We start from the raw sequence: 23,786 nt of genomic DNA on the forward strand, positions 1-23,786 counted from the left end.
ACACACCGAATCCAGCGAACAATAGAAATCTTATGAACAATAGATGTCCAATTAGTAAATTTGAGAGACATCAACATTATTTTAGATATAAGCGAGACTTAAATATGTATCTATCTCTATTTTTCTTTCTAAATAAAGACAGATATATATTTAAATCTCGCTTAAAACCAAAATAACACTGGTGCAATTAGGTCTTAGTGATTAAAAATTGTTGAATCTAATAAACGGAAATATAAAATTACCCGATTAATTAATATTTATAATTATAATTTTGGAATAAAATGTGAATTTATAAAAATGGAGTGCAAGCTTATAAAGAAAACTTTATCATTTTCATTTTGCTACACATATATATCTTGGATAATATAAATAATTTATATATTAAATAATCTCGAAAAAAAGCAAGCGCTATAAAAAAAAATGTTAACATTATACATTTCCCTTTCATGAGCTTATACGAGATATCTAAGATTAATTTGAGCTTATACGAGATATCTAAGATTAATTTTGTTCAAAAAAATATTCAACAATATACTTATCATTTAAAAAGATAGTAATTGTTTCAAAATTGAAAAAAAATTATTTTGAAAAGATTTTTAACATAGATTAGAAATATGCTAAACAGAAAATTAGAAATATGTGACAGAGAACAATTTAAAATTGTTAAGAAAAAATTTAGAGTTCATCTCGCTTGAAATGAGATATATACTTATACTTATTTAGTTACAGCTTTAACGTTATATTATGTTCTTTGTACAATACAATACGTTATAACATTGGAATATGGCGCACAAATTATATGTTAACTTACGATCCATACTTATACATGTAACGATATACTTATTATAATACGTGCGATATGTATATGCTTTAAAGTACTATACAAAATGTCGCTGAATGCCTAAATAATCGTGTGTAATATAAGTCAGCGATGACATATTTTTATGATCGTTACGTGTATTGTTGTACAATTCTATTTAACCAAAAATTGCCTAGTAAATAGATTAGAAAATGGCAAATCTGGACTACGTAGCGATTGTGATTCTGTCGCAAATTTGCAAACGTTGACGCGATAAGAAACATTAAATATATGTAAACTTACATCCACACATCATTAATCATGTGGGAAAACTTATTTTGAAATCTTAAATATTTTTAATCTATATATGTATATCGATTCCTTAATTTTATTAAAACGTATATTTGCGGATATGTTTCATTATAGATAATATATTTTTAACTTTTATATATTAATATATTTTCTAATTATATTTTATCGCGTTCCTCTCCTTTTTTTTGCAAATAGATGACAGAATTACATACAGTCAGCATACACAAGACTGACATAACAGATTGTCTTATATGTTATGTGCATATGATATATATAGAAATCACGAATTTATTACACGTACACTTTGTAATCTTTTACTAATTCCTTATATCGCAATATTATTTCTTATATAATAGAGTACTATTGTAGTAAAAAGGGGGATTAAGCAGTTACAGAATATAAAATCTACCGTATAAGCGGAATATAATTTAACAATATTGTACTCAATTCTTAATAGTCTCTCAAGTTTCTCTCGTCTTTTTTCTCTCTTAACTGTATCAACCAAAAATGTTCAAAATTTAACATACAAAAGTACTTTTGCACGCCTTATCTTATTTCTTTTAAAATATATAAAAATTGTATTGTGATAATTGAGCTTCTTCTGAAATCAAACCGATCAATTTCACTTTTTGTAAATTTCTTAATTATAATATCAAAGCATGATTATTGTATTAAAATCAACAAATTTACAAAGAAAGAAATTGATCAATCTGGCTTCTAAGAAACTTATAATCAGTTGTAAGTCAATATCAACTGATGGAGAATTCAATGCGTTAACGTAGACCGTATTCACTGTATATTGTACGCATCAGACTATTACATATTTGCGTGTGTGTATATAATGCTAAAAACTACATATAGTTATAAAATATTATATCTATATATATATACACATATACGTACACGTATCTAATGCAGTAAATAACGCAATAAATAACATCTGCCCGAGCTGCCTCTGTCCCATCCCATACTTAACGTTTTGTGCTTTATAATTAACTTAAAAGATACATGAGGTAATAAGTTCAAGATTCGCTACAAACGATGGACATCGCTATGCATCGCTTTACAATGTTTAAAACTTTGCTTTCAAGCATTTGAAAGAGAATGATTGCTGTTATGCTGCACAAAATCCATTTCGATATACATTATCTTTTTTTTCATAATGTTGCAATCAATGTAAAATGGATGAAGATAATGATCAGCATATACAATAATTGAGTAATGAATATATTTCAGTCAAACCATTTGTTCTATCACAAGGAATATCTATTTTTTTCAATTAATTGATTAATAAAATTCATAAATAATTAATGTTTCAAAACAAGACTTATACATCATCTCAGCTACACCATCGTTTTAATATTTGATAATAAATATTTAAAGAGCTGTCTCAGTCTACAATAAAGTTGCTTATTATAAATCAAAAAAATTTACAGCCATTATAATAATAAAATATAAAACTAAAATTATAGGGCTCTCTTTAGCTTAAGTTTGTTTCACACCGTATATATTAAATAAACTATGTTTTCTTCTCTCAGGATGTGTACCCTCATGCTATACATATTGAAAATTTATAACATGCAATAAAAGTGGCAGATTTCAATATATATAAATATATATACTTATATATGTATATATTAGTAATATATTTAGATTATACATACAAAAAGAAACAGAGAAGAAAGGGAGAAAGAGTAAAAAGAACCAAACGAAAAATGTATATATGTGCATAGAAATTGACAAGTTATTAGAGTATATATAGTATGTATACTATATATCCTTTTACGGAAAGGTTGAGAAAGATAATATATCACAACATATATTTTATCTTTTCTGACAATTCTTTTCTGATAAAGGTAAAAAATAATAATGTATAATTAAAGTAGCAACTGAAAAAAAAGATACATAGGCAAAAATTCTATATTTACTTATCTTACAGAATATTCATGAATTATAACTGCAACTATCTAATTATAACTATCTTCACGCGAATATTCTGCAAGATAAAACAAAAATGCTGTTAATGCATTTTTTTTCAAAAAATTTGATGTGCCCTTTTATAGTAAAGTTACATCTGATTTACATATGTATCTCTTTTTCAGTTATGATATTACTTATAAGAAAATAGATATAAATTTTGTAATAAATTAGTAATTTGTAAATATCTTCTTTCTGATTATTTATAAAGTTTCGATTATGAAAATGTACAAGTTGTCCCAGTAGAAATATTCTGATTATTTGGACGGTGTTACTCGAGTGTTTTTAAGAAAAAAAAATTTATATTTATTAAATAATATATATTTTTAGCATATTAAAAAATGTCTATTTAACCAATATATTGAAAGTATAAACTTCTAGAAGACAGTAATTTGGTACTTTGGTAATTTCTAAATTACTAACGATTTCTCTCTACTTTTTTATGTTTATTAAAATTATTACGTTTTTTCAAGCCAGATTTATATATATCTATATTACTTTTTTTTCTTATATTTGAGTAATATCTCGACAGATTTTATTTAATTTTCTCTGGAACAACTTGTATAAATAAAATACAATTAAAAACTACATAAAACATATGATATGTTTATCATTGTAGAAAAACATTAATTGTGCAGGAAGAATGACAAAGAATATTGTTATAGAACGATAACTTAGATATAATTGTTATGTGTATTAAATAGCGTCTAATGTATCAGGATTGAATAAATCTGGATTTTTTTATAGATCAAAAATTTTATCGGATGCTGTTTTGGTAATTTCTGTGTATGCATTACTAAAGTTCCCAAAGTAAAGTTGAAAGTAAATCTGTGTATCTCTAAAATTTGGAGCTTTCAGCTGTAAATATTAGGGATAAAGTTAACAGGAACGCCATTTGTTTGAAAGCGAGAACAATATATTTAAGAGACTGGACGAATTTTGATATCATAAAGAATATATGTATCAAGATATTTTGACATTTTGAAAATCTAGTGCACACAATAAGAAATCTTATTCTTTATCTAATAGAAAATAAACTTCAACAGAAAATCTATTAATTTGGCTGTTTCTTTATAATTATATTTAATATCACTTAATTATTATTTAATTATATTTAATATTAAATAAAAGTGAATAAAAAAATATAAAGATTATTAGTAAACTCATTAATTGATATTAGTTGTGTACATATGTTGTTATTTATGCAAAAGAAAGAAATTTTTGCTTGAATTATTCTTTATATCTCAAACTCGGTGGAGTACGATATTCTTATTCATTTAGTTTATGAACAATAAATGTAGCATCGTCGCATATATTATACGCGCAGAGAGATAAGCCTTCCAATTTTAAATTGCAGTAAAAAACATACATGTATATAAAATTGTCCAAGATTATGCAAGATGTAGGAAATACATTAACAGAATCAAGCTGATAATGGTCCCGAAATTGTTAGTATAAAAATTGTGACTGTTAAATAAATTTAAAATGAGAAAATTGAAATGCTTGTTACTCTTTTTAACGAGATGTTATGATATATTCTATGTCAAACTGATAATAATTTGAATATACATTTGTCTAATGAACTCAAATTATGTCTATTCCAGATATCTCCAAACAGCTACAATAAAAACTGACTTACAGATTCTTTGACTAGTTTTAAGTTCAATGTTTCTCAATAAAAATTTAAAATGCCATTCTTTTCCTCATCTCATGAATTTTCAGTATTAGATAATAAAGTATCTTGATAATAAAGTTTTTTTTCCTCATAATTTAGGATTTAATAAAATATTAAATAACAAAGGCGAAAATTTTCTATCTCCTTATGAACATATAATAAACATTATAAAAGATTATTTTTTGTTTTTATTTTTATGTATGTTATTGTGAAGAAACATTAATGTTCTGATATTTGTATATTATGAAAAATTTTATCAGAGAATCTGTAAGAATAGTTTTCTTTGCATTAGAGTCAAGAACTCTCTATCAAGAAACCTGTCTTATAAGCTTGTATGTCTTCTCGTATGCACATGTGTCGAATTGTGAGAGCAGAAAAAGACAAAATAAATCACCTAGAGAACAACATCGGGCAGGGAGCAATGCCACTAGGCTAGCTGCGTTCCACTTCGTCCAGCGTGATGTCCCATGCCAATCATGGAACCACCACTTCCTATATCATCACGAACAGTCTTCTTTTCCTTGTAATAAATTTCTTCGCTTTCCTTCTCACATAACAGCAGTACTGCTCCACCAACCAAGAAAATGACTGCGCCCCAACCAACGCCATATGCCCAACCAAATTCCCAATTAGTTCGATTTCCTAAAAATTATATATTTTATAAATTTACAAACATGTATATTTACATATTATTATATACATGATATATTTGTTTCTTTTTGATCTATCAAAGTCATACAATGAAATTAATTACTGAAATCTTACCAAGATTCAATTCTGCTGCAAAACATATGGGATATATGATCAGTGCTATCAAGAGAGACACCACTGAAACAAAATAAGATATATCATTGTATAAAAATTATATAAAAAAAGACACACACATAGAGAGAAAAAACTGTGAAAAAAATAGGAAAGAAAACTTATACATTACTCACATGCAAGAGCCATACAAAACACTGCAAATCTATAATATTTGTGTTTGTCTCTGTGATCCTGTGTGCGCAAACCCAGACCAGTGAGAATTGTCGCAGCAATGTCTGTTAGAAGGCAAACTACACATAAGGCTGCAGCTGCTTTTATATAAGCTGTAATGTAAAGTACAAAATAGTAATCTATTGCCTCTTGTTTCATTCAATAATAAAATGAATAATACCGCTATCTCTTGCAGGATAACATCCTGGAGGATCAGGCATGTTAAAGGGAAGTGGTGTGGGGGCACCTTCCTCGATGCAATGGGCGAACAAGCCCTGTCTCCATCCCAAAGCCATCAGCCAGTCAGTCGATGCCAGACCCATTATCATCAGCAATACCACTATGATGCCGCATATAAATGCAATTACCTATAAAGAGACAAGCACATAAAGTAATCATGTGCGATACTTATTGTATCATCATTGAATATTATCTTCAGTTGTGATATAATACAGAAAGATCTTAAGGACTTTAGGAAGAAAAGTATTTTTTATAGACGATACCTGCGCGATCTCGTTATCGCCCATGTGATCTTCCGCGACCGTATACATAATCATTTTACTTTCGAATTCGCAATCCAACTGTAAAGACACGCGCGAAGGAGAGCGTAACTTCGTAGCCGAGATCGAGAAACTCTCTTAAAGACGAACGACCGAGGACATCGTCCCGGAAGGACGCTCTTAAAACATCGTCCGCAGTTTTCGACCACGTTCCAAGTACTGGCTGGCGCCGAGACAGAACCGAGATCCCGAATCTCTCTAAACAGTACCGAGATACGATGCAGGTCACGAAATAACGTACGAAGGTTTCGAGGGTTTCGCGCGACGATCGTGATTTCGCATAGTAGAGAGGGGAGAGAGAGATAGGGTTGATTAACGGGCGCGCGGGTCAACGGCTTTCATCGCGGCTGGCCTGCGATACATATTGTCGGAGGGCAACCCTTGCGCGAGCTATTTTTTTTTCCTTTTCCGGAGCGGACGGAATGACGGACAATCTCTCACAATGGCAGTGTCGGTTGGCGTCGACGTCGACGAGATACGGAGATACGGATTTTAATAATAAAATTGTAACACGCGTGCACTGTACGCACGAAAAACAAGAAGAGAAAGAGATAGAGGCGAGGAGGGAAAGAGAGGAAACCGCGTTTCTCCAACGGGAACGCACACTCTCCGCTGGGATTGGGAGGAAGCAATTGTGGATTCCAGGTTCCAGGGAGGCTGCGCCCATCAGCGCCCATTAAAGGTCGCGGCGCATTGCGCGCGAGTGCCAATCTCTGCGCTCTCCTGCCTTCTTTTCTTCCTTTCTTTGCCTTTTCTTTCTTTTTAATTTTCCTCTCTCTCTCTCTCTATCTTTCTCTTTTCGTCTCTTTTTTTCGGTCCTCCTACTGTGTACCTCTGTCTATCCAGTCCATCTTCCCATTTTTACATTTTTGCCCCGTGAACCTCCTCATTGTGTTGAACTATATTCGAATAATTTTTGTTTTTCAAACAGAAACAAGAAAAATAATCATTTCCCGTAATTTTTTGGACACTAATACGATTTCAAATGTTATATCACAATTTTGAAAAATTTTGCGATTATAATATACAATAGTTTTTAAAAAGAATTTATTGTCTCGATTACAATCAATATATTCATAATTAAATAAGCATTTCAAAAGAGCTGCAAATTAGATTATTAAGGATCTATCAAAATTTTAAAATATATTGTTCAAATTAAATTGTACTTGTTAAATTAAGTGCTTTTAGATCACATTTATGTCACATCAAATTCAACAAATTCAAACTAGCAGAATCAATATAATAAATATCTAAATTTAAAAATGTTCGAATTTTCACAAAAGATTTATGTATACATTTTATTATTTGTAAGATTCAATACTTTGTATCATTTTGATGAAAATTTGCAAAAAAATAAGAAAAAAAATTAATCTATGTATTATATAAAGTTTAGCTCTGAATGATAGCTATAAAAAAATTAATATATATATAAGTAATATTTTATAATATGAAATAGATATGTTTAATTTGTTTATTATTAATTTGCGTAATTAAACTTTTTAACTTACCTTAAGCGGTCTGGTTATAGTAAGAGTTTCAATAGTAGTCGTTTGAGACATTGTTTTTATTTTGAATTAGCTGTAAATAAAAGAGAAAAAACTTATAATTAAAAAAATGATATAAATTTTGGAGAAAAATGTTTGCATAATCTTTAAATTATTGTGTCAAGTTAAGGAGAATAAAATAATATATTTCAATTGCATAAATAATTGCAAAAATAATGTAAAATTATCAAAATATTTTACTTAAGATATTTTACAGAAAATAAATATTATAAACTCATTTTTCTTAGGATATCTTTCTACAGGATTCTAAGAAAATATATAGAATGGATTTATATTTTATAAGTAAATTTATATATATAATTATATTATAAATACAGATACAATCTATACAAATTTTAAACTTGTTTTTATTACTCTTATATAGAATTAAACATGAATTTAATAACAATAATATTGAATTTATAATATCTTAAGTATCATAAATACAATATATTACAGAATATAGATATTTTACTTAAGGTAAACTTTATTGGCATAAACTTTATTGGCATGTATCAAAATCACAAAACTGAAACAAAAAATATTGTAGTTATTGACATTTGAAAGATCTAGCTAAGAGATAATTTCTTAAATATTAAGTACTATTTCGAATTGAAATTTTGTTTCCATTGTCTATATTTTAATTAAGTCTATTTATTTTAATTATCCTTCTAATTCAATTTAATCTTTTCATTCTTTTTTCCAAAACTTGAATATATACACTTGCTTGCAAAAGATGCAATTAAAACTATTATTTTGTTCTTTGCATATATATTTGTTACTTCAAATTAATCAAATCGTTGATTAATCTGAAATAATAAATACAAATGATTCAATAAATCATATATAAAATTATTAGTTCTTGCTAATCCATTGGAAATATATTTTTAAAAAATCATATTCTAACCTCGACACATACTTTCTCAAGAGGAAAATTAGCATATTTATGATCAAATGTATCGAAAATTTTTATCCATTTTAACTATTAAAAATTAGATGTAAATATATTACTACTACCTTTAGATAGAAAATTCTGTTTGTCCTATTGTATATGCCAACTACTGGCACAAATTGTGGATTTTAAAACTAGATGAGCACTAGATGATTACAAAGATCTCGAGAACAAATCTTGATTTTGGACACAATATGTTTGTTTGGGCTAATTTTTCATAGAACATATATGTAATGTACACGCACAATAATAACAAAGAGACTGTTCGTAAGCGTTAATTATTGTATAAAGCTAACCCTTATAAGACTTCGCGTTTTTTTCACCGATTGCAATTAGGATTTTAGACACACACCACTTGCTACCATTTTTACAAGTTTATAAAGAAACATAAATTTTCACATCCTTACGAGATCCTAACGAGATGTAAATAAAGAGATATAATTGAATTAGCTCTTATTAAAAAAATATTTTAAGACTATGTGTTTAATATTTAAATGACAAACTTCGTAGAATCACGATGCGTCATTTTGACAATTTACGCTTTTCTACACTCTGTCATTCAAGCTGATTCAAGCTATTCATTACAAGTGATTACAAGTAAGCAGTAGATGAATCACTACACTTTCTACAGCTAGGAAATCTCACTCATATCTGAGTGCAAATAAGCAAATAGAATGACAGTATCCTATTTTATTGAGTCTATGCACCAATAGTCATGCGTGGGGTGAATATCTAACACACAATGCGTCTGTTGAAAAAAAATTTTTACTGCACATTTTGGCCCATATTCTGAATCCTCTTTTAATAAAAGTGCCTCTAAAAATGGTTTATAAGCCTTCTGATTGGCTACAAGCCACTTTTAAAAGCATTTTTATCGATAAAAGAAAATTCAGAATATGGACCTTTAACTTTTGTCAAATTCTTACACACTAGCCAATCAATTGTTCGCTTATGAATTAGCCGTAAATCGATTGGCTATCGTATCGCTATCTTGCGCTTAATGCGTCCTATGTGCAAGCCCTTAAACCCCTCTCTAAACCCATATTTGCAACTAATACTCTATCTATAAAATTTATATCTATGGTTAGCATTTTTTTTACTGGTTACCATCTTGTGTTGGTTACTACAATCGGCCATAATGCAACAAGGAGTCTTACGAGGATAGCACGAGGGAGGATTAAATTGTGTTTAAAAGGTAATAATCGAAAAAAATTATAGTCTATAAAAAGAAAAGATTTTAATAATCAATAATTTTTTATTAATTAGTCGTTAAATTATTCTCAAATAAAAATGAAATGTATAATAGTTTATTGAAATAATTAAACTCCTCGCATTATGTATTCTTTGTAATCCACGTGCATCCACTGTAATTGTTTGTCCCATTCTAGTATATATGCTCATAATAGAATTCAGCTTAAATAATTAAATTTGAGCTGTATTTATTATAATTTTTTTTTTAAATAAAAGAAAGCGACTATGATCATTTTGTTATAAAGTATGCATCGTTCTTTTGTAGATAGATCTAAAAGGATGAAATTTTTTAAGTATGAAATTACATGATTATTCATACATGCACTACCAACTGAAATATTTTATATATAATTATGTTTAAAATGGAATTTAAGCATATAAATTATATTAATATTTTTTGTTTCAGAATTATATGATGCATATAGACATAAATTCGATATTGTAGCAAAGGTGAGGATCATTATTTATTTTATATGTATATTAAATGTTTTTAATGCATAAATACAAATAATATATGATGAAATATTAGATGTATGAAACAATAGGATGAAATTCTTAACAAATTTTTATCCTGTTATGATTATTTCTACATGCACTACCATCTGATGTAAATTAAAAATTTTTTATGAAAAGTATATTGAGCGTTGAAAATATAACCAATTTATCATATTTTTTCAGGGTACAGTATAATACGATAAAAAGGTCTACACAGGTAAAAATGACGACAGAGGTTTGGTGATGAATAGTGTAAGTATATATGTAAATAAATATACAAAAGGGAATATTAAAATTAATGAGACTAATTATGCCAAGGAATTTAAAGATTATTTTACTTAATATGTTTATTTGCCGCATAATAAAATTTGTGGAAATAAAAACTGTGGAAATATTTATATTTTTTGATCAATAAATTGAATTTTATATTTTAAATGTGGTACAGTAAATGCAACAAAACAAATGCATATTGCAATGTAAAAGGACTGTTTTTTAAAACAGATCATATTAAAGATTAAATAAATAATAAGTCACTCAAAATTTTGTCTGATTACTATTTGATACATCCTCCAACACATAATTAATCATATAGAATTGCTGTGTAATCAATATATTACATACATTTTGTTTAATAAATGTCAAAATATATATTTATATACTTTTTCTAAACTTGTAAAATAAATATATTTTTAATATATACAAGAAATAGAAAAATTGATACTTGTCAAACACATTGTAGAGTTAACATCAAAAGATGCAAGATTATTAGTTATTCTGTGTTGTATTATAGAGACGAATTATTATGAAGCAATAATTAATTAATATATATTGCACAAGGTTTTCAAATAGGTAATCCTCAATTTTGATAAATTTTTCTAATAAGGATTATAATATTTTAAAGTTCACAAAAATTGCTTTTAAAGCACAAAAAGGGAAGGCAGTATAGTCTAATAAGTAAAATAAATAAACCTTTAACAAGTATCAAAAATTGATAACTGCAATGGCAGTAATAAAATGCACATGTAAAGGATACGGCACATTTATTATCTCTAATGGTTCTTTCACTTTGTTTTCTTTTCTTTTTTTTTCTTAAGCAATGTTTCATAAATTGACAATGTTCAGTATGCATATCAGCATTACAAAACTACGAATGATTATGGATTAGTAAAATACGAAACTCTAAACAATTTCCACTGAAATACGAATTTTCTGATACATATTATTTTAGTATAAATAATTTTTTAGTATCTCTTTGTATGTATCGGAAAATATATGATATATAGTACATATATTTTTGGAAATAACACAAATGTCATATATAAATTCAAAATTATTTATATCAATAAAGTAACAACTAAAGTTTTCATTTACACGCTACGTTATCAATTGCAACGAGTCTTGTTAAAAAAATTATTTTCTTTATTTGGATTTAACGTTATTTCTTCATAGAATCACGCATATTATTCACAATACATTGCGCGAAATTCCAATTGTGTCAGTAACTGATTTCGGTTCGACAACGATGAGATTATGCAGAAACGCGAGTTCTGTATTATTTTTAAAAAAATAATACAATTCTCGTGATAGAGTTGCATATGTGTGTATGTGTATGTGTGTGTGTCAAGTATACATAAAACTATATTAATATACTTTAAAAATATCATATATATATATAATATATATATATATATCTACCCATATTTACCTACAACATATTTTCCTTCATACGTATATACATACATATACATATATTGCGCGTTGCTTCTTTTTTGTTGCAATCAATCATATGTATATGTATACCGCAAGTATACTTAAATCTTCAAGGCACTCCTGATGTATATTACATTTATATTTTACAAGTATTGTGTTGTCCAGCATTTGAACGGGGCATTTTGACGAGAGACGCAAAACAGAAATTATTTTACTAATTTTAAGAGCGATGTAAAATACCGCCCTGTGTACGAGCATTTATACAACAAACGGAAAAGCGATGCAGACATTATGGAAATTGGAGAGATGCGTCTTTTTTTTTCTTTTTTTTCTCTTTTCTTTTTTTATACCACTTTCAAATTGCAATTATCGTATAACTATCTTTATAATTTTCTATGTACGATGCCAAGATTCTTCCATAGAATATTCAAATTTAAAACAAGCATATTAAAAGCGGATCGTTTTCAGCGTTGCATTGCATGCTTCCCAATTTTTTGTGAAACCAATATATAAATAATATATAAATGGTTTCATTATTTTATTTTATAACACAGATCTTGCATTAAGGCCCGTTTCAATAGTAGAAGAAGGCGCGTCTTGCTTTCTCTTTGTCGTCCCGCAACACGATTTCCACAAATATTCATAATGGAAAGAAGTTTCTTTGTGATCATTAAATAGCTGATTTTTATCCATTTTTAGCATAAAATAAATTGCAAAGCAAGGCACATCTTTATCTAATACAAACGGGCGGTAAACAGTAATTACTAAACAGTAATTACTAAACACATGTATACTACATGCCAGTTAAGTTATTAACGCGATCCAAGTTTCAAACTATGAAATCAAAATTTCTTCAAATATGTAGATTTTATTCCGAATGCTCGGAATAAGCTATTAGATTTATCCAAAAAATAGATTGATATACCAAATATTGCCTATATACGTGTTTGCTGCCTCCGTGTCTCATATAACTTTGGCTTCCCGCTTTAGTAATAGCAAGTTTCACAAGCCTTCATATTCGTTACTTAAATACAGTATGTTACAGAGAAACGCTTATTTATAAGAATGCATGTACATCACCATCACTTACCCCTAGTAACATTTAGGTATTAATGTACACAAACAAGACATGTACAGATTCTTCGACTGGATAAAAGTTTTGATACACTGTTGCGCAAACTTCAAATACCAATCTCAGTCGGTTTTCTGCTGATATAATTCTTTTAATGATTTCAGTTCGTCGATTAACGTCTGATTCCTGTTCTCCAATACCGCAACACGATTTTCTAAGCACTTTATATATTCCTTCTTTTTTCTCCTACATTCACGCGCCGCCTCTCTAAACACATTAAAAATGTAGAGATAAGAATATTTTTCATTGCAAAAAAGATATTTATATTTTTATATAAGATTTCTCTGTACGAATGTATCTGTGGAAATCTTACCTATTTTTAAGCAACCTTAACTCTCTCTTTCGCGCCGCATCTTCCACTACAACTCCATGACCTGTGTAAGCTGGAACATTGTCAGAGACTGCACTTTCCAAATTTTTACGTTACGCGCGTTAAAATTTTATATGACTTTCTATTACTTATTTTGCTTGATAAGAATTGTTATCATATTTATCAAAAGAACATAGCTTAGACAATATTGAATAAACTGTATTATCAAATTTTTATAATGTATGTATCACTAATATATTAATGCAATTATATATTTTGTATATATATACTTTTTTATATATTAATCAAACTATAACTATACATAATAAAGCAATATTAATGTGCTGAAAAAAGAGAGAAATTACAATAATGTATTATTTATAATAAATAATACAATATTGTGTTATAAAAGCAAAACATCGAGAAATAAAATAAAACTTTCTGACATCTCGGAAATGATGTAAAAGCACACCTGGGACAAAAAATTGAGTGTCCTGGCCCTGTGCATACTGCACTATAGCTCCACCCGCTGTCGCCGCGTTGCTCATAGTTAATGTGTGAAGCCCCGGAACTCCCTCCCCTTGGGTCGCAATTTGAATAGTACCGGCAGGAATTACTGTAAAATAAATTATATCGGAGATATATAACGCATATATAAACGAAATTAATTTGTAAATAACGATATGTCGCGCGTGCATCACAATAATGCAATGCTGAAAATGATAATGCGCTTGCATTGAAAAAGATTTTATATGCGTGACAATATGATGCTCTTATTGCGTCTTTAATATCTCATTCGAAAGATAATCTTTTAAGATATATTAGCGCTTTTTCCCCCGCATGATTCGAATGAAAAAGTATATCGACAACATCCCATAAGCAAGAATGCCACACCAAGCGAGTATCGTGAAAAATGATATATCACGTATTAGGCAGTACACACAGGGATGGAAGACAATTGTAAATGTGAGAGTGTGCATCTTTTGATTTATACAATTCGTTTTGTTTTTCTTTCTTTTTTTTTAAGTACCCTTCTAACATCATCTCCTTTAGTATGCAGAAGAATACAAAAAAACTACATATATATATCTATATAGACAGCCTGTGGAATGTAATACAGCCAGGAAAGATATGTAAAAGGAAGATAAAGTAACCAACCTGTTTGGTAATGGAGCGAATGGGAAGACACTTCACTGTCCACGTTAGAATCACACTCGGAAGATGATTCTAAGGGGGGCAAACGACCGTCTGTAACACCGAATCAATCCAAACCCCCATTAGCTCGTAACCGATATTGCTAGTATGTATGCGTCATTCTATGTACAATGTACCGCATTTTTCTTTTTTTCCAGAGTAATTTTTTTACCATAATGATAAATGAAAAGAACAAAATAAGAATTTGTCATATGGCTGTAATTTGTTGATTTCTTTTCTGGCTGTTGATTATAATTGTATATTTATCATTTACGCTATGTGCAGTCAGCTCATACAAAAAAAGAATAGAAAATATTTTTATTAAATTTATTTCGAAAATAATTTATTTACCATTAGATAAAAAATAATATCAAAATAATATAGAAAATAATGTAGATTTATCAAAATAATCATTTGTATAAATGAATGCAAAGTATATTCTATGAAAATAAATTTGTATAATTACATGTTTTGATATATCTTATTTCTATATAAATTTTGTGATAGAATTTTGTGACACAAAATGTACTAAGAGCAAGAGAATGACGCGGTTTATAATTCGCAAAAAGATTATCCTACTTTTAATTTGCTCGAGAAATAAATTTAAAAAAAGTTTATTTTTATTTATGTATTTGATGCTATATATAATATCATACATAGAGAATTTTATTTTATTTAAATATCTTTGTGTTATATAATATATATTGTTCTTTTCATTTATCAAAAATCGATATTTGTAATATTGATGTCACCTGATCTTACCTCTTAATATACTCTGCATACATTAGAAATTAATCAAAAAATGTAAATTTCAAGCTAATGAATTATAATAAAATGAATTATAATAATATTTCCATAGTGTATCATAGTGGACAACAATGTGTTTGCTGATGAAAAGAAATTATTTTTTCCGAATCAAGATTGACAATTTTGGGTTTCCTTTTATCCAATTTCTTTTGAAGTACAGGTTTTATCTTTTCTAATCTTTCTTAAATTTCTTCTTCAGTTACTTATTGTTTAATATAACATTATGATAAGTCAAAAGAGCAATCTATGCACAAATTCTTTCAAAATCTTAACTTTTTCACATCTGAATTTCCACATTTGTTTTCAAAGTTAACAATTTACTGTTTCCAATATGTATATATTGTACAGTACAAGCTTGGTATGGCATACTTTTCTTATACATGCAATGGCAAAATATACAATTATGGTATATAAGATTTCTCAACATTGTATACATTTATGTATATTGAAAGACCTTTTGTTATTTGCGATTTAAATTACTAAAGTGTGTTTAAAAGTTTTAACATATTAAGTATTCATCATACTACAGCTGTTGGCAACAGCATAATACGTATGTGACATACATATCTCAATATTTACAAGGATTAAAAAAGAGAAAAGGATACTCTCTTTGAAATATCATTAAAATTAAATATAATTGAAGTTCTTTAGACACATACAATTTTGAAAAATATATATATAAGAATGTACAAGTTACTACATTATTCTTCTTGTATCGACATATATATTCATATTAATTTGTATGAACTGACATGCACTCAAACATCTTATATAATCGAGTAAAAAAAGCTAATGTAATTATTTATCTGTTATATTTCTTCTACAATTTGTATTTGCAACGAATTGTTAAGTAAATTATACAGATGAAACAGTTTTTCTTGATATTGTGTAAATTTCTATCATATGATGTGTCTATGAGCATTTAAAAAAAAAAAAACATTGTCTTACCTGTAATTTCTCCCCCGCCTAAATCGTTGAGGATTTTTCTATAAGATGGTCGTCTGGTAAGAATATTCCTCTTCTTAGGTGAATCTTCATCTGAGAAACTGTCATCGCTACCAGTCTCGACAACCTTAATCAAAAGAGAATTTATCAATTATTTCTAGTACTTTATTATTAAATTATTAAAAAATATCTATTTTTTTACATGTACACTAGATATAATTAAATTATACATTCTGATATCTAAAGAAACAACAAAAAAATAATAAGAAATTGATACAAACTTACCTGAAGAGTCTGCAAACTCCCCTGTGCAGTTTGTATAACAGAATTAGGTTTGCTAACCAGGATAACGTTTCCTTTAGAGATGGCAACAGGCTGTATATTCGTCGCGGTTTGTATTACAGACTGTTGATTGGGTTGTATGACCGATTGCACCTACATAAAGGTCACACAAATGTCAAGTATTACAAAAGGTTACATTAAAACTATACTTATAGATACACATACAGACACACATGGTCACATTATTCCTTATATATATATTTGAAACGAGTATAATATTATACAAGCATCAATATCCAATGATATAATTATAATTAGTTGTAATAAAAAGGAATAATGTACATGTAATTTGTCTTGTATAATGTAAGGAGAATTGCACAGAGCCTACTTAAAACTTAAAACGTATATGATCAATGTCACATTTGCAAAATGTATTCCTATCTTACCATCTAAGAATGAAGGTGACTTAAGGAAACTTTGTAACTTTTTAAGATACAACCAGCATTATGCAAGATCAGATACCTAAATGGTACTTATGTTGTAGAAATAACACAATTCAAGAACAAAATAAATGATATATGCATGCTTCGAAATAAAGAGGAAGCAAATTATCGGACATAGATACACAGGAGAGTCTCCTGTATACCTGTGTTGTTCCTGACGAAGGTAGTGTCAGTTGCACAATGCTGGTAGAAGCTACCAGGTGGTGAGTTTGCTGCTGATGCGTTCTATCGATAGATTGTACCGAAGTTGCAATTGCTGGTGCAGCATCGCCACTCTGGGAGCTCTGGGACAACGGATCGACGGCTGATCCATTTTCCTCGACCATACTTTCCATAGCCCGGCTACCTCGCGAGCTCTGCAATATAAGAAACTTGATATATTATACACATCTGTGATGAGTAAAATTACAATCCGATATATATTCTATTAAAAACTATATATAACAAAATTAATATCACGATAATATCAACTTTATAATACGTATACATTTAAACGATCCAACACTTGTACTCTGGATGCAATAGTGAATTTTTTAATTGAAAAATTGCCATAACATCGTCATAAATTTCCGATTGGATGTAAACAGAGGAAAAAACACGTGCGAATAATACGTAAATACGTTCGTACGCATTTCTTTTACGGAGAATCTTCGCGGGAGCCTCGTCGGAGTGAGAAGAAACGAAACGCGAGTCGTCCTTGCGGTTCAAATTTGCCGCCAGCGACAAGTCCGGCGATGCTTACTGCGTCATTTACATAAGCGGATCTAAAAATAATACAGGGAGAACAATAAACACGCTCGACGGTACGACTGTCGAACAGCAAAGAGACGAGGAATCACGCATGAGGGAAAACGCGAGAGGTATCTCTCGCCTTAACGTCCACCCCGGAAGCGCGATCGCGACAGTCCGATGACGATCCCGCGGAAACGGACGTCGAAAGGTCGCTCGCGTAACCCCCCTGTTAGCCTGTTAGCGGCGAGAGATACGTGCGCGTTTCTCGTCGGGGCGCCATATTTCGCGGTATCTCCGCGCGGTATCACAGCAGACGTAAACGCGGATCGTCTCGCGGACACGGCGGAGAGAAAAGCACGAACGCACGCCCGGGTCGGGCTCGCGTACGATCTCGTCGCGCGTGAAAGTCGTACGCGAGCGCGCTGGTCCATGCCCGATTGTTATTATTCTCCAGCTGGGGTACTTACCAGTTACGTATTTCTCGTCACCAAGTTTGCTGCAATCGGAGTGGGCAGTCGGGCAGGTACGTAGCAGCCACGTCAAAACTCCAGTTGCTTCGTCACTGGTGGAGCCCGCGACCTCTAAGTTGCGCGTCACGATCAAGATGGCAGTCGCCGTTGCCGCGGCTGCCTCGTCTCTCGTCGCTGCTCGCTGGCTCGGCTGGCTGCTGCTGCTGCTGGCGGGCTTTCGCTCTTTTTCCGCCCTCCGCCCCCTCATAATCCGATCTCTCGTTACGTTCTACGCGCGGCATGTGCGGCTTGTGTGCACGATCTCGCGTCTGACTCCGGCCCCGATCGCGAACGACGGTTACGACGATTATGTTCGCGTATTATGTTCCATCGCGCTCTCCGATCTTTCATTCCGCACGCGCGTTTTTCTCCTCTCGCTCTTTCCGTCCATGTTTTCTTTTTTTCCCTTCGTTTGTACACAGTTTCTTCCGTCTCTAGGGCGAGGGTAACGAGGACTTATTTCGAGGAATATTCATACGGGATTTCTTTCCCCGAAAGTAAAAGTCGAAAAAATTATAATACCTTTTCCTAATTTTTTTTTACTCTTACATTGTTTTTCTTGATAATTTTATTTTAAATAATTCTCAACAAATCTAAAATGTCATATATGTGAATGTTGTTTTATAATAATATCATAATTTTTATTTTAATCGTAAGAAAGTTCTTGGTTAGAGGAATTAATGTTCCTCTATAGTATTAGGAATATTATAAAGTAGAATAATGTCAAATTTGAGAAAACCATACTTCAAAATTGTATAGAACAATTTCTTATATACATGTATACAATATTTTTCTATTAAAATCTGCCTTTTCTTATAAATTTTTAATAAACAAATGATAAAATTTAAAAAAATATCAATTTTCTTATGCAAATATATTTTCTGCACCGTAAATAAATCTATAAGCCGTTGAAATAAATATAAATTGTCAATTTATATTTATATTAGGTTATTGTAAATGGTAGGCTATTTTAACATAAAATTTGTAATGATTGGCTATCGGATAGGAAATTTCTAGAGAATTTCTTTCAATAGCAGACATATTGAACACATTTGATCGCAGCTAGATTTGTCCCTTGTAGCTGAACTTTCTGCACTAAATATGAGATGGATATATGTGTTATAGAAGTTGAAGGAAAGAGAAGGGACAGGAAAAAGTGCAAGTTCAAATACAAAGAACAAACGTCTGCGCGGGAAGCATTTCAGAATTTCTCCCCCTATCTTTCTCATTGTTTACGTTTCAAATAAGAAAAATGATACAATAGGATAAACACGATAAAGATCCATTCAAACAGTGAAGTTCGAAGTATACGGTGCTGTACAGAGAGTATCTGAGTATTTGATAATTTTCACAAAGTATCACGATAGTAAGAAATTAAAAATATGAAACAGTTACATTGCATTAATATGCGTATTTGCATCGTCTTATTATTATTCTTTTATGCGGAAATTGTAGAGGTGATAGGTCAAGATATGATAATACAAACGGCAAACTCTGGAACACTCAACAGTATGTATTGAATATATGTATAAAATATATATATAGTGTTTATAATATGATACGTTTTTATAAAATATTTTTTATAGTAGTATTTATTTTCATTAAGAATACTATATTTATTATAAAAGAAATTTCACATACAATATTTTATTTAATTCTTATGAATTAAAGGATCTAGAAAATTAAACTACTTTGAGAGCTACTTTTAGATTTCTATTTCTCTACTTTGCAAGTTTCTAGGTTTTTATTTTAGATATCTATATTTTTTTTTCTTTAGATAAATCTGTTATGAAAATATATGATAATGGTTGCGAATGTATTAAATATCATTGTGGATGCTGTCAATCTATAGAATGGGATGCAGTTTCTTTAAATGGAACATGTAAGTAAATATTCTTAAGCTATGCAATGCTATTAGTTGCTTAATATTAATTTATGTGTTGCATCTTATTGAGACTTTATTTTCATATAGTATGTGCAAATGCAAGTTATTTAGATCGTGATTATGGGATTTCAGTTACAATAACATACAACCATATTACTATTATTAATGAGACAGTTTCAGGTAATATTCAATTACAAGTCAAATAGAGATATGCAATTTAAATATTATATTTTAATAAATATATTATATTTTAATAAATATATATTTTTCCAGCCAGGGACCCACCACCTATCTGTATAGGAGAGAATATTGTGGATTCAGTCAAAATTGATATTTGCTTACAAATCTATGACATAGATGTAGATTATAATAGATTTCATGCATGTTTTGATATTTTAGGAAAAATTATGAAACTTAAAATCTATAAATTAGAGTTAGGTTGCATTGGCAGTATGCAACATAAAAAAAAACAGTATATAAATAATATCACTTTTAATTTGTTACCCTTATTTTTTCAAAAGAAACATTCCGTATCACCTAATGTGATTATGGTATAGATATATATATTGAATAGAATATAATATCTGAATTTACATATAATATATCTTTTTTCTTTTCCATATTTACATAATGCTTAATTTTTGTTTAAAGATATAAGGTAGTAAGATTTGATAGTTTTTTTTATTCTAAAAAATACACTAGTGTTTATTTTTACATAAGACAATATAATAAGACTGTATAATAATTTTATAAAGTATATATATTTTTGTAATTATAAATTTATAACAATATATGGAATAATAGCACAAGTGTTTTATATATTTATCTCATATATAATCAACGTTCCAAACACTTTTTACCTTTTCCTAATTTTTTTTTTACCTTTACATTATTTTTCTTGATAATTTTATTTTAAATAATTCTCAACATAAATCTAAAATATCATGTATGTAAATGTTGTTTTATAATCGTATCATAATTTTTATTTTAATCGTAAGAAGGTTCTTGGTTATCGGAATTAATGTTCCTCTATCAGTAGTAGTATTACAAAGTAGACTAATTATGTCAAATTTAAGAAAACCATATTTCAAAGTTGTGTAGAACAATTTCTTATATATATGTAATATTTTTCTGTTAAAACCTGTCTTACAAACCTTTTCTTACAAGTTCTTAATAAATTCTTAAATGATAAAATAAAAAATCTCAATTTTTTTTTATACAAATATATTTTCTACACCGTAAATAAATCTATAAGCCGTTGAAATATAAATTATAAATTTATATTAGGATATTGTAAATGATAGGCTATTAACACAAAATTTGTAATGATTGGCTATCGGATAGGAAATTTCTAGAGAAGTTCTTTCAATAGTAGTCATATTAAACACATTTGACCGCTGCTAGATTTGTTCCTTATAGCTGAACTTTCTGCACTAATGTACATTAAATATGAGATGGATATATGTGTTATAGAAGTTGAAGGAAAGAGAAGGGACAAGAAAAAGTGCAAGTTCAACTACAAAGAACAAATCTCTGCGCGGGACTGCAGAAGCATTTCAGAATCTCTCCCCCTATGTTTCTCGTTGTTTAAATTTCAAAATAGAAAAATGATACGATATAGAATAAAGATAAAGGACAAACAGGATAAGATCATTCAAACGGTGAAGTTTGAAGTATACGGTGCTATACAGAGAGTATCTGAAGCAATTTTATAATTGTCACAAAGTATAACGACAATAGGAAATAAAAATATGAAACAGTTACATTGCATTAATATTATGCGTATTTGCATCGTCTTATTATTATTCTTTTATGCGGAAGGTGTAAAGGTAACAGGTCAAGATGTGATGGGACAAACGGTAAACTTTAGGCCACTGCATATCAGTATGTATTGAATATATATGTATAACGCAAAATATATATATATATATATATATATATATATATATATATATGCGTTTATAATAGTAGTATTTATTTTTATTAAGAATACTATATTGATTATAAAAAAATTTCGCATACAATATTCTATATAATTCTTATAAATTAAAATAAAGGATCTAAAAAATTAAACTACTTTGCAAGCTAATTTTAGATTTCTATTTCTCTACTTTGCAAGTTTCTAGTTTTTTATTTTAGATATCTATTTTTTTTCTTTTCTTTAGATATATCTTTTCCAACAATATATGATAATGGTTGCGAATGTATTAGTAAATATCATTGTGGATGCTGTCAATTTATAGAATGGGATGCAGTTTCTTTAAATGGAACATGTGAGTAAATATTCTTAAGCTATGCAATGCTATTAGTTGCTTAATATTAATTTATGTGTTGTTATTGAGACTTTATTTTCATATAGTATGTGCAAATGCAAGTTATTTAGAGCGTGATTATGGGATTTCTATTACATTAACATACAACAATGTTACTCTTCTTAATGAGACAGTTTCAGGTAATATTCAATTACAAGTCAAATAGAGATATGCAATTTAAATATTATATTTTAATAAATATATATTTTTCCAGTTAAGGATGCACCACCTATCTGTGTAGGATATTTTGTGGTTTTTGATATTTGCTTACAAATCTATGACATAGATGTAGATTCTAATGGATTTTACGCATGTTTTGAAATTTTAGGAAAAATTATGAAGTTTGAAATCTATAAATTAGAGTTAGGTTGCATTGGCAGTATGCTTAAATATTCCATATCACCTAATGTGATTATAGTATAGTTATATATTGAATTGAATACAATATACCATTTTTCTGAATTTACATATAATATACCATTTTTTTTGTTTCATATTTACGTAATGCTTAATATTTATTTGAAGATGTAACAATAAGATAGTAAGATCTGATAGCTTTTTTATTATTCTAAAAAATACACTAATGTGTATTTATGTTACTTATGTGTGTTTATTTTGACATAAGATCTTACCTGTCTTTATAATAATTTTGTACTTTTGCAAAATATGTATATATTTTTGTAATTTTATAAATTATTATATAAATATTATATAAATATTACATAATATATGGAATAATAGTACAAGTGTATGTATATTTATTAGTTTTGTATATTTATCTCATATACAACCATTGTCCCAAACACTATTTTTATTCTCTCCTTCATGTATATTCCCTCATGTTATAACTATGTTAGTTATAATTATTCATATAATTATAACTATTTTTAATTCAACATTGCTATCAATAGTCTTTTCCATTCGG

General features: G+C 28.9%; 4 protein-coding genes and 1 long non-coding RNA gene across 29 annotated transcripts; 3 read left to right on the forward strand and 2 right to left on the reverse strand.

Moving 5' to 3' along the window:
• Nucleotides 1-687: 687 nt before the first annotated feature.
• On the reverse strand, nt 688-9,539 carry LOC145973480 (transmembrane protein 47). 5 transcript variants are annotated; one of them, XM_083102909.1, is made up of 7 exons: nt 7,807-7,876; nt 6,242-7,197; nt 5,920-6,106; nt 5,702-5,851; nt 5,529-5,591; nt 5,158-5,405; nt 688-2,665 (listed from the first exon to the last, which is right to left on the reverse strand). In XM_083102909.1, the coding sequence occupies exons 2-6, from the start codon at nt 6,293-6,295 to the stop codon at nt 5,191-5,193; spliced, it is 669 nt and encodes a 222-aa protein (XP_082959035.1). In that variant the 5' UTR covers nt 6,296-7,197; nt 7,807-7,876; the 3' UTR covers nt 688-2,665; nt 5,158-5,190. The 5 variants fall into 5 exon arrangements, with proteins under 5 accessions (XP_082959035.1, XP_082959037.1, XP_082959036.1 ...); XM_083102911.1 differs by lacking the exons at nt 688-2,665; nt 6,242-7,197 and adding an exon at nt 9,091-9,539 and having other exon boundaries at nt 2,673-5,405; XM_083102910.1 differs by lacking the exons at nt 688-2,665; nt 6,242-7,197 and adding an exon at nt 8,860-9,538 and having other exon boundaries at nt 2,673-5,405.
• A 288-nt stretch (nt 9,540-9,827) lies between these two features.
• Nucleotides 9,828-16,427, forward strand: LOC145973488 (uncharacterized). 3 transcript variants are annotated; one of them, XR_014439486.1, is made up of 4 exons: nt 9,828-9,989; nt 10,452-10,495; nt 10,724-14,992; nt 15,746-16,427. It is a non-coding gene; the product is annotated as an uncharacterized LOC145973488 (long non-coding RNA). The 3 variants fall into 3 exon arrangements; XR_014439485.1 differs by lacking the exon at nt 15,746-16,427 and having other exon boundaries at nt 10,724-14,658; nt 14,790-15,715; XR_014439484.1 differs by lacking the exon at nt 15,746-16,427 and having other exon boundaries at nt 9,860-9,989; nt 10,724-12,705.
• Crebb (Cyclic-AMP response element binding protein B) lies at nt 11,564-19,039 on the reverse strand. 16 transcript variants are annotated; one of them, XM_083102920.1, is made up of 9 exons: nt 18,623-19,039; nt 18,052-18,187; nt 17,567-17,779; nt 16,924-17,073; nt 16,642-16,765; nt 14,851-14,940; nt 14,165-14,308; nt 13,696-13,765; nt 11,564-13,589 (listed from the first exon to the last, which is right to left on the reverse strand). In XM_083102920.1, exons 3-9 carry the CDS (start codon nt 17,756-17,758, stop codon nt 13,445-13,447), a joined length of 915 nt encoding a protein of 304 aa, XP_082959046.1. In that variant the 5' UTR covers nt 17,759-17,779; nt 18,052-18,187; nt 18,623-19,039; the 3' UTR covers nt 11,564-13,444. The 16 variants fall into 16 exon arrangements, with proteins under 16 accessions (XP_082959046.1, XP_082959045.1, XP_082959052.1 ...); XM_083102919.1 differs by lacking the exon at nt 18,052-18,187 and having other exon boundaries at nt 18,623-19,038; XM_083102926.1 differs by lacking the exon at nt 18,052-18,187 and having other exon boundaries at nt 17,666-17,779; nt 18,623-19,029.
• On the forward strand, nt 18,218-21,339 carry LOC145973487 (uncharacterized). 4 transcript variants are annotated; one of them, XM_083102935.1, is made up of 5 exons: nt 18,241-19,161; nt 19,790-20,173; nt 20,442-20,546; nt 20,637-20,729; nt 20,823-21,322. In XM_083102935.1, exons 2-5 carry the CDS (start codon nt 20,047-20,049, stop codon nt 21,104-21,106), a joined length of 609 nt encoding a protein of 202 aa, XP_082959061.1. In that variant the 5' UTR covers nt 18,241-19,161; nt 19,790-20,046; the 3' UTR covers nt 21,107-21,322. The 4 variants fall into 4 exon arrangements, with proteins under 4 accessions (XP_082959064.1, XP_082959063.1, XP_082959061.1 ...); XM_083102936.1 differs by having other exon boundaries at nt 18,241-18,678; XM_083102937.1 differs by having other exon boundaries at nt 18,222-20,173; nt 20,682-20,729; nt 20,823-21,337.
• A 601-nt stretch (nt 21,340-21,940) lies between these two features.
• Nucleotides 21,941-23,607, forward strand: LOC145973495 (uncharacterized). Its single transcript, XM_083102949.1, has 4 exons — nt 21,941-22,433; nt 22,715-22,822; nt 22,909-23,001; nt 23,076-23,607. The coding sequence occupies exons 1-4, from the start codon at nt 22,301-22,303 to the stop codon at nt 23,282-23,284; spliced, it is 543 nt and encodes a 180-aa protein (XP_082959075.1). The 5' UTR covers nt 21,941-22,300; the 3' UTR covers nt 23,285-23,607.
• Nucleotides 23,608-23,786: the final 179 nt, after the last annotated feature.

The sequence above is a fragment of the Camponotus vicinus genome, unplaced genomic scaffold (genome assembly GCF_025532165.1).
Source record: "Camponotus vicinus isolate PSW18456_S1 unplaced genomic scaffold, iyCamVici1.0 SCAF_6, whole genome shotgun sequence".
NCBI lineage: Eukaryota > Metazoa > Arthropoda > Insecta > Hymenoptera > Formicidae > Camponotus > Camponotus vicinus.